Below are 14,249 nucleotides of genomic sequence, written 5' to 3'. Positions count from 1 at the left end.
ATAATAATAAAATGGAAGTAAATTTGTGGATGAGCTCAAATTAGGGATGGTTAAAATATTCGAACCTGATGGTTTATGACCCGATCCAACCCTATAAGGGTATTTATTTTTTGAAATTTCGGGGCTCAGGATGAGACATGGCGGGGTATATAGTGTATAACTTCGGGATGGGACGGGGCTTAGTTTAAGGTGAAAAATCATTGACCCGACACAACCCGATTAATTTATATATATATATATATATATTAATATTTTAGGAATTTTTATTTTATATTATTAAAATATATTATTTAATTATTAAAAATATAAAATTATTATACGGTATATTATTTTAAATATTAATACATTCATATCGAGTCGAATCAGGATTGAGATTTTAGTATGAAAATCAGGACGAATTCGGGACGAAAAAAAACTAAAATTCATCGAGAAAGGATAAGATCAAATATAAAATTTATATTTTTGAATCGGGTTCGGGTGGCCAAAAAAATCGGCCCGCCTCGCACCGTGCGCATCCCTAGCTCAAATGGGCTATAACCGAGTGGCAACCATGGTTGAGCAAAGCCCAATCTCAGTCTGATTATCATTTTGTTCTAATTCCGCAACTACATTCCTACTGTATAAAGTCCGACGAATTTTAACTATCTCAGTCTCTGCGGCACGTTCAGTTACACCTCTTTAACTCTTTACCCGGTTTCTTCTCTACAGCCATCTCCAGAAGGTACGTACGTAGTCGATGATTTCCTCTTTGTTGGTTTGATCTACGGATTTGTGTGGGCTTTGAATTGTGGTTAAGTTGTTCGTTGTTTTGAATTTGAGTGTTAGGTTTCGTTGCTTTGATGTGCTCGCAAAGTTCATCGAAGAATTGAATTAAAAGTCTCAATTTATTGTTAATTATGAGGAAGTTTTGTTCAATTTTTTATTATATATCGAAAAAGTAGCTCATATTTCGAATCTTTTTAGATTCAGATATCAACAAATAAGTTTAAATTTAGATTTTTTTTGTCAGATACAACTATTCGACAGATTATTGGAAATTTTTATATCTGACGGATTATATTATTTAATTCAGATTCAAATTTAGATAACAATACTCAGATTATTTGCTTGTAATAAACAGATTCAAATTTTTAGACGGATAATTCTAAAAGTCTTCGCATCATCATTGGTTAAAATTTTATTTGAGAAAAATCTTTTCTTTTTCTACTTATTTGGGTCTTTGGGGTTTAATTTTGGCTGGTAAGCTCAAGTGATGGCAGATAAACTAGGATTTCCCTTTATTCTTTTGGGGCTGACGTGTGAAGATCACATAACTAAGAGAGCAGGAAATGGGTGGCCAAGAGGTTAAGCAGCTTGGGGAATGCTCAGTTTCCAAGTAAGTTTTCTGCTCTTCCTTTTATCACATCCGATTTGGCGTCTTCAGGTTCAGGGTTTGAATTTGTGCTTTTAGGGTTTAAGATGATTGAGGCTATTTTGAATTATCTTAACTAATTAATTTACCATGATTGAGGCTGTTTCTATGAGCAGATGACTGCTTATGGTGTTTTGAAGTAATTCATGACGTATCGAGTTGAACCATGTTGCTGTATGATTGCAATTTGCATTCATCTGACTGAAGAAAGTAGACTATTGTTGAATTTGGATTGGAGTTTGTTTAAAACGATCCACTCGCCGACCATTTTGATTCGGCTTTCAGATTGTTAGTATGGCTTTCAGCATGATAGTACGATAGGAATCAAAATATTATTGAATTCCGATTGGAGTCCTTTTAAAAGGATCCACTCGCCAACCATCTTGATTCTGCTTTCGGATTGTTAGTGGGGTTTTCTGCATACACTATCAGGCTTACGGTACTAGGCGAAAATAAAAATTAGGCCCTCAATAATAATTATAAAAAATTTGAATTGTAAGAATAAACAAAACTAAATAAATTCACTTGTAAATTATTTTTATATTACGTTTAATAAATACATTAAATTTTAAATAGAAAACATTAAAATTTTTTATTAAACACTCAATTACTCACACAAAACAAATATGATCCTCTTTTAAAAGGGATACATGTTAGATTGTAACCTTCTTAATTTTGTCAAAAAAATTAAAAAAAAAGAATAATTAAGTGGAAAGTAAAAAAATAATTTAAAAAATAGTTAAAAAAATGTAACGTTAAGTATAATTTTGAAAAAAATAATTGGATAATTAAAATAGAAATAAAATAATAGATGAATGATTAAATAAATAATTTATTGTTTTTTAATTATACGTGAATTTATAATTTGGGGGCCTGAGGAGGGATCCATTTGCCCATGCTCATGGTAGGCCTGATAGTACGTAACATGTGATGTGTCTGGATGAATGAACGTGCTACGATTCGAAGCATTGAGTTTCGTGATTCATTTTCCCTCATAAAGTTAAATCTCAGTCTTTCCCTTCAATTATGTGTTTTGAATACATTAGATGATGCATTGAGGTGAGTGGAACTGCTGTCGAATATGTGCAGTGCGTTGGGCATATGGGTGTTTTCAGTGGCGGGGGCTTTGCTAGTGATCCCGGTGGGGATAAAGAGGAAATCTCTAGCGCCCCTCGTGTTCTTTGGCACAACCGGTACAATGCTCGATATCATTATTGGAATCAGTGCTCGTGATAGGGAGAACTCAGAACGCCAGATGAAGCTGTTAGAAGCCCAGAATTCCACAGCCCAGATGAAGCTGTTAGAAGCTACCTTTTGAACTTTTCTCTGATTTAAAGGATCATATGGTATTTGTCAGTGAATAAGAAAGTGGCAGCCTGTGTCGAATCCATTTAGGTTTTCCTTGTTCTTTTCTAAAGGTTAAAGGAGTGAAGCAAGACCCAACACTAAACAGAACGTATTCTCTAGGTCAAACAATAAGGGCCCACGTCAAATTTTATGCTTTTTTCGCACAAACTTCTAAAAGAAATATATTAACAAGTGTGAAATTATAAATTTTAGGGTGTTAAATTTGATTGAAAAGTTATAACTAATAATTTATTATCAATTATAACATTAAATTTTGATTTTCGTTTTCGTTTTAATTATAAATCGCACACAATGTCATAATTGACGTCTACTAACATAGACATCATATCAAAATGATACTTTGATGGATCAAATCCTGGTTTATTAGATAAAAAGTTAATGATAAATTACTCTACTTGTGGCCTGAACAAAGGCTTGAAAAATTTAAAGCTCACACTACTTAGATTTTAAAACTAATTTTAACATAAATAAATATATATTGTAAACTGCATTTAAGATTAATCTTAAAATATTAAATAACCCAAGTACTAAGTCCAAAATTTCCCATTATATTTCACCCTCATCTGTCTTCAGTTCTTCAATATTTTCAATTTTCTCCTCAAACAAAAACAGTTACAACACGGCAGATAGAGAACGATCAACCAGTTCCTTCCTCGAGATCTTCCCGGACGGAGATTTCCGTACGGATCTTCTTGTACGGCGCAACCTGTAAAAGAAAATATATACATATACTCCTACATTAGATCTTAACTACAAAGAAAATACACACATGTATCTGTTATTGATTTATAAACATGCCTGTTTTGCAACGAAATCTATGACCCGTGCCTCTATAATGCTACTTCCAGGGTTCCTCACTGCATACGCCATGGGAATCTGCCCTGCTTCATCGTCCGGGTACCTGCTCAACCATTTTATCGATCCATATGAGAATAGTGACTCTACATCATATTATTACCGAGTATCACAGATCATATCGAAATATAAACTATTATCATCATCATTGAGAAAAAGAAAAAGAAAACATACGGAATCACAGCAGCATCAGCAATTTTAGGATGGGAAAGAATTAAGTGTTCCAATTCAGCTGGAGGGACCTGCAATCAGGTTTCGATACACTCATGAGTACGACGATACGATCTTTTAAGAATACGAGTACGAGAACACGGTCATATAAAAGATTTTGGACATATCTGTATGCGACACTCTTATCATAATCGAAATAACAAATGTCACCAGTTCTTAACCAGCCTTCGGAATCCAAGGTTTCTGCAGTCGCCTTCTCATCACCTACATAACCTACATTCATACCATCAAAGAAAAATCTTTTATGAACTGAACTTTATGAAATATAATTATAATTTTTAATTACTTTATAATTGTATAATCTAATTTTAATTAAATATTTTTGATTTATAATTATCTTGTATGTTGAAATTAGTTAAATTTTAAATAATTATCCTAATTGAATACACCGGATAAGAGTTCAGAGTAGAGTAGAAAAGAGTGATACCCTTCATGACTATTGGCCCTCTCAATCAAAGCTCTCCTCTTTGCCCAGGAGGCAGTGCCTCGCCGGTTTCGAGATCAACTATCTTCGCTTCCATATTTGCGACGAGGCGCCGACGGAATCGTATCGAGCTGCTTCCTCGGAACCAATAAAGTTGGTTGCTCGGTCAACTGTCTCGGTCAACCCATATCCCTTAACAAAATCATTAAAAACAATAGTATTAACATTCACCCCCAACCATAGCTTTTTTATGAATAAGTTCAATGGTGGTCGCCACCAGACAGGGGCAGCAGTTTTTATGATAGAAATCAAACAAATTTAAATATTTTTAATCAAATCGGATTAAATCTGATTTGAGTTAATCAAATTGAACTTTCGAGTTTTCAAGCCTTCTAATTGATTTAGTTTTCTATCCAATAACGAAAGCAGTAAACAGTTAAGAGATAAAAGATTTATTTAGTCCTTAAGTTCGATTGTTTTTTCTCAAATTAGAGTCTGAATTTGTTTTATGTTCAAATTAGTCCTTTTATATAACTAATTTTCTCACATTAGTCCCCAAGTCTTTTTATCCAAATGGGTCCTTAAATTTATTTATTTTCCACATTATTCCCTCCTTCAGTAGGGTGTGCATACACTTCGGTTCAGTAAAAAAAATTATTTTATTTTTCCATATTAACTTTAAATTTTGAAATTTTATATTTTATTTTATGGCTTTTAAACGCTGTTTAGTAAAGTTTAAAGTCTTTTTCAAAAATGTTTTTTTAAAAAATTAATTTTTCAAGTAAATAATTAATATTGATATATAATATTTTTAAGTTATTTTTCTAGTTTTAAGTATAAAATAGTTATTATTATACTATAAAATAAAATAAAATAATTATAAATTAAATAAAAATTCAAATTCAATTCGGATAACTATAATTTTTAGGATAAAGTATACAAATGGTTCCCGACTATAGGGTCTTATTTTGCTGAATCCTCCGGCTATTAAAAGTTAAAAAATGGTTCCTTGACCATATAACTTTGCTTCGTGAAGTCTTTCGACTATTAAAAGTTATAAAATGATCATCCAACTATTTACGTCCTTTTTCGTTAAAAGATTGATAACAATATGAACTTGATGCTAATCTGTTGACTGAGGTATAATAGTTGTTTGAAATTTTAAGATCATATTTTATTAAATTATTGTTAACAGATTAACATCCAACTCATATTGTCGTCAATTTTTTAAACAAAAAGAACGAGTTTAAAACATATGAATAGTCAAGTGACAAGTTTGTAACTTTTAATAGTCGAATGAATAAACAAAGCAATACCCTATAGTTGAGAGACCATTTCATAACTTTTAATAATCGGATGACTCAACAAAACAATGTCTTATAGTTGAGGACCATCTATGTACTTTAATTTTCAATTTTTCAGTTTTTGATCTTCAGCTCTACCCTTTACTCTCTCACGTTAGTGAAAATCAACTCTTACAATTGCTGACAGATACTAGGTGTGCAACCCTAATTTCTAAAAATTTTAAATTATCTTATATTTTAAATATATTTTTTATTTATATGAATTGTCAAATTTCATACTTCTTAAAATTTTATAATTTTACACTCCACAAAATTTTATATAATTTCTTAAACTCATACCATTAACATAAATTCATATACCAATCCCTGATTACTGACATTGCTAGTTGGTGAATATTCTATGTTGTTTGTTGTAGTTATTAATTAAGTTATTTTAGCCAGTAAATACATTTACTTATTAATTAAAATAAGTTGTTTTTAATTATTTTTTAATTTAGGGGTTAAAGTGAATAAAAAACAAATTTAGATGATAATGTGGGAAATAACAAAAATTTTAATCCTTGAAAAAATGCAACGTAGTAACATATATAGCAAAAAGACGACTATATAGAAATTGAAAATACCTGCACCAACAGCACACTGGGGAATTTCACGTTGATGGGGAATATCTCGTTGAACCGCTGAGCAATGTCCTCCCCTAGCGCCGCGCCGCCGCAGCCAAGCCCTTGGAGCGAGTTCAAGTCGTACTTCTTAGTCAATTCCGATTTAACAAACGCCAACACAAGTGGCGGCGACACCGGCATGCCTGTAACCTTGTATTTCTCAACTGCTCTCAGCATTTCTTCTAAATTTAACCTCGCCAACATAACCACCGAATTCGCTGACAAGACCGCCGCCAACAACATGAAGAAACCGAACACATGGAACAAAGGCACCGTGAAGAACGTCACCGATCGCCGGGGCTCCTCGTTACTTTCGCCTTGGTTCGTGTCGAAGAAACTAGTCACGGCCATCTTTGCGATCAAGTTCCGGTGAGTCATCATTACACCCTTGAATCTCCCGGTGGTTCCCGAGAATACAATATCGCAGCCGTGTCGGACTGGTTTACCTTGACAGTTTTAACGGCATCGTCGTTGGTATCGGACTGAGTTAACAATGAAATGAACTCGGGCGAGTCGAGGAGGATAGTTCCGTGTTTAAGAGGTGAGATTTTATGGGAGGTTTCTGAAGTAGCGAAGGCAACAACCGGGTTGCTGAGCTGGATCTGGTGAGCGATCTCCGAGTCGGAACTGAGTGGATTAGCGGAAGAAACTATGATTCCCAAGGACAACAAAGCGAAGTAAGTCACGGGGACACGAATCGAAGGTGAAGAGAGAGAGAAAGCGATGTCGTTTTGGTATGACAGAGAGTAACGTTGTTGTAGAGAGTAAGCAAGGGAACGGACTTGAGAAAAGAATTGAGAGAAAGCTAAGGATTCGCCGGTGGTTGCGTTGACGGCGAAAGTGGTGGCGCCGCTAGTGGACGACTGGAGACAAAATTCGGAGACGGAAAGCGGTTGATCGATGGGGGGCAAAGGGATGGAGGAGGATCTAAGGCAATTGTCAGTTCGGGTTCGTTGACAAAATCCGGATTTCGGATCCATTGAAGGGTGGATTTGGAGCATACAGATTTGATGCGAGTGATTTTGATATATCAATGGAAGCTCACTGAGTTATTCCTCCAAGAGGATCAACATATGGTTAAGTCTCAACAATTGGATATCACTTACCACAAAAGATGTTAAAGATCAAATCTATGATTCTAACTATAGATGAAAAAGGGTCGGGTTTTTTTTAACTCGACGTACTTCATCTGAATCTTATCCGATCTAGTTTGAGAAATATATATTCTCCATCAAACTTGACTCGATTTAAAGAGTATATGTTTTTATTCAAATTCGATTCAATTCAAAATTTTTGAGTATAAATCTGATTTAACTAATATCAAATAAAAACATAGTTAAAAAACTATTTTTAAATTTATAAAAAAGATTATATTATTAAAAAAATTATTTAATAAAAAATAATATCAAAACGATTTAAATATATTTATAAACATAATATTACCCAATTTATGAAAAGTGATCAACATTAATATTGAAGAACCCAACTGAATCCCAATTTGAAGAAAAGATGGGTATGTTCATAAAACCCTAGTTTGAAAAATTTTAAATTAACTAATTATGATTTAGGGATTAGGGTATAATTTATTAAGGGAAAGATGTAATTTAATGTATCGATTGATGGTATAGGTTAAATAAATGGAATAGTAGTGGGGTCATTAAAACAAATAGAATGTAACATTATAGGTTGAATGGAAGAAAAAATAGTTGTAGATAATTGGTTAGTATAATGATCAGTTATGGCCATAACCGGTTATAAAATGATATGCAAATACATAATTGTTTAGCTGAAATCTATATTGTAAAGAATGAAAATGAACCAGAAGAAGAAGATGGCATCAACGATAGAAAACTGTGGGAGGAAAATGAATGACATGGGAGGTTACGACATGACGCTTGTTCTTCAAGAATAAGACGACTCGGAGGATCGAGAGACCAATGAGACAGAAGGGAGGCCGAAGCAGCCAATTCCCCCATATATTTACTTTTAGTAAGTAAACATGTATTTGTGTAATACTTATTTGAATGGTAGTTTATAATCTAAAAGTATTTTAGATGTTTACATTGATGAGAAATTTGAAATGTTTACAGTCTGAGTAAATGTCAACGGTTGAAGGGAGTTTTTGACGAAAAGGTTGGTTATGTTTGTATGTAAAATGAATTAAGAATGTATAAAGATGAAGTATTATAGACATTATTGATAAACAAAAGTTGTTTGCAGGTGACAAAAGAAGTGACAACGAAATGGAAGTTGATGAGTGAAGAGGAGAAAGATCCTTACGTAAAATTGTGGGAGAAACAAAAAGAAGTATATAACGCATGGAGGAGAGCACATGAAAAAAAGGTATTCGTCATACTTTCAGGATTATATAAAAAGTTGTAACTTTCTTTATAAGGTTGTGTAGAACATAACATAACATAACAATTTTTTTGTTTTTAAATAAATGTAGCAAGTGTCGACAAGATGTAGCTTGATAAGAATGAATGAATTGATGGAAGAGTTGAAAGGAAAGGAAAAACTAGGTGTTGGTAAAGAATTAAGATTTGAGTCTTTGATTGAAATAAAGGCACGACCAATTCATAGGGAGTTATGTCGAGACTTGATAAATAATTTTGATGTAGAAAATCGTAGAGTCATCTTCAATTGATATTCATCACCGTTGGGGGTTTTAGGAGGTTGTAGCGGTTTTGGGGTTGAAAAATGAAGGGGTTTGTGTTGAAGAAGTATATCGTAGGGAGGATTGGAAAAAACTGAGCGTGACATATAACATAAAGGCGAAGATTACATTAGTTGATATGGAGAAACAGATAAAAAGCGATAAATATGATGGTGATCAACTGAAGGCGAGAGTGTTGTTATACATGGTTGGGATATTTCTTTGTCCAACGGGTGATATAACCCTGAGTAAGGACAATTTGAAGTTGTTGTGTGAGGAACGGATGAAAGGTGAATTGAATTGGGCAAAATTTTTCTTAGACAAAATGATTGAAGCAATAGTTAGCTATCAGAAGCTAGGAAAGCGTAGATACCTTAAAGGTTGCATTGTTGTATTAGAGGTAAATGAGTAGTAATAAGTCTTTTATTATAATATTTATTTAAATAAACTGAATTGTAGGGATAAAATGATTTAGTTCATATTGAATGCAGGTTGTGTTGTTTGATTTCTGGTCGAATTCAACAAGTGTGGCCACTACAAAAAGAATCGGGATGCCACGCATTCTTGCATGGTGCAAGGAAGATGTGGTGCGAATAATGAAAAAGTTGAAATCAAAAAGACTGAAAAGGAAATAAAAGGTAAAAAAAGTCAAATTTGGTTATTATACTTTTAAAACTTCTTTTATGACAAATTTGAAAAGTTCGGTTAATAGTGTCCTTTAATTTTGATGGTTCCTCCCATGGGGGAAGAGAATACTGAAGGTAAAGAATCTGGTAAGGGGGTTGGACGAATGAAATTGTGCTGGAGAAACTTGATTTAGGTACGTTTGAGTTGTTGCAAATCAAACAAAGTGTTTCTGAGGTTCATAAAAGACAAGTGAGGATGGAGGAAGCGTTTGAGACCCAAAAGTATGACGGAATAGAGTTTTTGGAGAAAAGTATTGCAACATTTGTTGGAGTGGTTGAAGAAGTTGATTAAAAAAGGGGTGAAATTGAGGGGATAAAGTGTTATGTTGGTGATCTTGAAAAAAAATTGTTAATGGGTTGGATGAACTAAAAAGGGGTGCGACAGTTAAGGAAGTCAGTAAATTGAGGGTAGAAATAAAAGAGTTGTTTGGATCGGTTGAAAAGAAAATTGACGGTAGAAGTGTTTCTGAGGTTCATGAAAGACAAGTGAGGATGGAGGAAGCGTTTGCGACCCAAAAGTATGATTGAATAGAGTTTGTGGAGAAAATTAATGCAAAATTTGTTGGAGTGGTGGAAGAAGTTGATAAAATAAGAGGTGAAATTGAGGGGATGAAGTGTTCTGTTGGTGATCTTTAAAAAAATTTGTTAATGGGATAGATGAATTAAAAAGGGGTATAACGATTAAGGAAGTGAGTAAATTGATGGTAGAAGGGAAATAGTTGTTTGGATCGGTTGAAAAGAAAATTTGAGGGTAGAAGTGTTTTTGAGGTTCATGAAAGACAAGTGAGGATAGAGGAAGAATTTGAGACCCAAAAGTATGATAGAATGGAGTTTGTGGAGAAAAGTAATGCAAAATTTATTGGAGTAGTGGAATAAGTTGATAAAATAAGGGGTGAAATTGAGGGGATGAAGAGTTCTATTGGTGACTTTGAATTTTTTTTTTGTTAATTGGCTGGAGGAACTGAGAAGGGGTGTGGCGGTTAAGGAAGTAAGTAAATTGAGGGTAGAAGTGAAAGAGTTGTTTGGATCGGTTGAAAAGAAAATTGGTGAAATGAAAAAAAAATTATTGTTCGAAGGAGTGAAACTGATAAAAGAGAAAGAGTTGTTTAGGACACTTGATGTATGCATTGATGATGAAAATGATTCTGATAGTGATACACCGAGGAAAAAGCAAAAGGTAAGATGAGTAATAGTAACATTAGTTGAAATTGTTTCTTGTAGTGTGTTGACTATTATAAATTATATATTGTAGGTTGGTGGGTGTACGAAAAAGGTTAGTGGGAAGCAATTGTTGTTAGAGTGGGTTGATGAATAATTGGATAGAAATTAAAAGGATGCGTCCAAAGGTTATGCAGAGATATGATTTCTCAGTGGCAAGCAATTATGGATTAATATTTGTTTGGAACATAAACGAGAAGAATATGTGTTTGCTTCATTATATGTATTGTTTGAAACGTTATGTACTTGTATTTTTTTTATTTCAATTGTCGCAGTTTAAGATACCCAATGGGATTGGGAAAACGGAATATGCTTTTTCTGATTTTATTTGGAATAGTGAATTGTGAAAGGGGTAAGTGTTATATATAGCAGTAAGTTTTGAAAATAGATATGATATGTCTATAAATATAACCAAACATACTTTTTACTCGACGATGTTGTTGTTAAAATTTGGCAATCAGAACATAACAGTAACAGACACCGACACATTAAAGCTGAACGCATGGGTTGGCTCAGGGGTGAGTTGACGTACAGTTAAATCAAACATTTTGTAAATTGTGTAAATTGATATTGTTATGTAATTAATTAGATTTTGATTAACTTTGTTAGGTAATTGATATGGTCGGGTGGACTGTGGTGTACGAATCTCATAGTTGGTCACATGAGAAGAAGAAGATTGCGTACTTTCGTTGCAACATATCGGTTAGTTGAATTAGTAAATGTTTATGTAACATGAATAGAAAGTTATGGATGGTAAAGTATAAACGGTTTGGAAGGGGGATTGCAGTTCATGCTTTTAGCTAAGAAAGTATATTATAAGCATATTTTGGAAGTCTATGGTGCTGTGATAAGAGACTATGCAAAAGTGACCGACTGTGATTCGGTAAGAGAAAATACCTTTTTATTGTTCAATTGAATGATTTATAAAGAAAAATTGTCTTATGATTAATAACCTATGATGTCTGGATTGGGCAGATCATTTTACCAATGAATGATAGTGCTAGCCATTGGTATTTTGTGGTGTTGGATTTGAATTTGATGGAAGCAAGGGTGTATGATACTCTAACCATAACGAGAAAAAATTTAAAGTGAAAAGATGCGGAGAAAATAGTGATTAACTTATTGTTTACGTTAATGTTTATGTATGTTCTATAATTAATTATAAAAAGGTGATCTCATAAAAGAAATTTAAAATACAGTTGAAAACATTACAAAAAGTTTTTATATTTTAGATTTTTAAGGAGGCATTTGGGACGCCTAAGGTACCAATAAAACTTTTGAATGTGGTGGAGGAGATACCGAACATCGAAATGAAAGGGTATTCATTTTGACTATTTGAATAGTTATTTGTCTGCTATTTTTTATAGTTGTATGAATCGTATTTGACAACAGATTATGTTTTTATAGAAATGATTGTGGCGTTCATGTCATAAGAATGATGCAAATGGAATTTTTGGGGGAGATAGAGAAAGTGGTAAGGCGTTACATTCTTTATATATTTCTAAAATTTGAGTATGATTTGAATAAGAATGACGTGGTAATGGACTGAAAAATCGAATATTGTTGGCGAATGAGATCATATGAGAAAATTAACTGATCTGGTTTGCCATGAAAAAAAATGTAAAAATGGATGAACTCACCTCACTTAGGCTAAGTTGTTGAATAAGCGCGAGAAAGAGACTTGTGAGCATGTGGGATTACATCAGTGATCTGAATAAAGAACTAATTTTGTATGTATATATATATATGAATGCCTATTTTAGGTTAGTTTAGAAAATGTAAAACAAAATGTTTTTGACATGTAAATGTAACATACCAGGTGTTATTATCACTACGGTATATGTAGATCAGTGGTTGCAGTACTCCAATCTCTGTCGTTGTCCTGAGAAGTAATGGTGAAATCATAAGAAAAGGAATTGAAAGTTGTAATACATGATGGTCAAACATATATACAGACAGACTCACATAATTTTGATCATATCCATTACTCCATGAATTTTGCATGTACTCATCCGCAAAGACATCAAGATGGGTTGGTGGTGAACTCATTGGCAATCCGAATTGCAATCATAGAGAAGTAACTTTGTTATGTCCTTTTTTTTTCCAGAATTTGTATCGCCTAGTTTTGGTTTACGACCTTTTCTTTGGTACTTTTCATTTTAGTTGTTTACGTTACGGGTCGTAAACGCCATGCACGTCTTTTTTATGTTTTGATGATGCTTTCATAGTAAACATGTCTTCGGATTATGTCATTAGTCTTTTCATATGACCCCTTTCTGTTTTGAAAGACTCATCGGTCTTTGATTCAATGTAGCATAACCTAGTGGAAGTTGCACATAGAGAAGCGAACCGTGCCATCTATACAACCTCAAGTTGTACATTGAAATCAAGAAAACTTGGTGGGCTAGTCTTCGCATGAAATCTGAAGACACAGTAAAGATTCCATGACTTGATCAATCAAATAATGACTTTTCCTTGAACTCTGACCAACACAATAATGATTCCATGACTTGCTCAATCAAACTCTGGCTTTCCTTTGGACTAAATCTTTAATGTACATCATCTCGTGCATGTGAATAGTAACATGTAAAAATATTCAATTGCATAGAAACTAAATTTGTAATTGACCAATATTTTCACATATATATTGTATTATTATAAACTTGTTGAAAAAGTCCGATTGCTTGAGTAACGTATCCGGTTGCGCATTGGTAATATTTTAACTTATTAAGTTATATGTTGCCACCATTAATATTATGAAAACATTACACAAACATGATTGGTTGGAAAACATTATAGGTTACACATTTTGCTTGTGATTACTGGTTAAGTTAAAGCCTCAAGCCGTGTATATCATCAAAATGTTAAACAAACCTAGTTTACACTACAACATTATACATTGTGCCTTCTTGTTATGTTAATTGTGTATACATTGTAAAATGTAATAGAAACCGATTAAGTTATAAGGCAAGGGTTTCCTGGGTAACCTAACCTCTATAAATTGGATCTTCTTCCTCCCTTGTCCCCTCCTCACAAACATAATTAATTTTTCCTTTCCAATCATCATTTCTCTTCTAATGTTTCTTCTCTGTTTTCTCTTATTATCTTTCTTATTATGTATGGATTCCATAAGGCATCCTCTTCTGGTGGCACAAAAAAAATTGAGATAGATGCTAATAATTGGTCGTTTAAATCGATCAATATGCCAAGGTTTTCCTTACATTTTTCGTTGTTTATGCCTCTAAGCTCATACAATCACCGTAGATCAGATTCAAGTTACATATAATAAACAATAAGGATTGTTTATCATAAATGTATAAGTCTATATATATTATATTTTTGTACAGAGTAACGATCAATAAAGATAAATTATGGAATTGTATATTTATTACAACATTCCAATTTATGTTCCTTTTTCTAATATCGATACGTTT

General features: G+C 33.1%; 1 protein-coding gene and 1 pseudogene across 1 annotated transcript; one reads left to right on the top strand and one right to left on the bottom strand.

Annotated features, from left to right (window-relative positions):
- Positions 1–1,244: 1,244 nt before the first annotated feature.
- Positions 1,245–2,744, top strand: LOC120172229. Its single transcript, XM_039179746.1, has 2 exons — positions 1,245–1,375; positions 2,501–2,744. The coding sequence occupies exons 1-2, from the start codon at positions 1,329–1,331 to the stop codon at positions 2,727–2,729; spliced, it is 276 nt and encodes a 91-aa protein (XP_039035677.1). The 5' UTR covers positions 1,245–1,328; the 3' UTR covers positions 2,730–2,744.
- A 672-nt stretch (positions 2,745–3,416) lies between these two features.
- On the bottom strand, positions 3,417–7,256 carry LOC120172210 (annotated as a pseudogene).
- Positions 7,257–14,249: the final 6,993 nt, after the last annotated feature.

Source organism: Hibiscus syriacus, unplaced genomic scaffold (assembly GCF_006381635.1).
Source record: "Hibiscus syriacus cultivar Baekdansim isolate YM2019G1 unplaced genomic scaffold, ASM638163v2 tig00111847_pilon, whole genome shotgun sequence".
Classification (NCBI taxonomy): domain Eukaryota; kingdom Viridiplantae; phylum Streptophyta; class Magnoliopsida; order Malvales; family Malvaceae; genus Hibiscus; species Hibiscus syriacus.
This window is presented reverse-complemented; position numbering and strand designations above follow the sequence as displayed.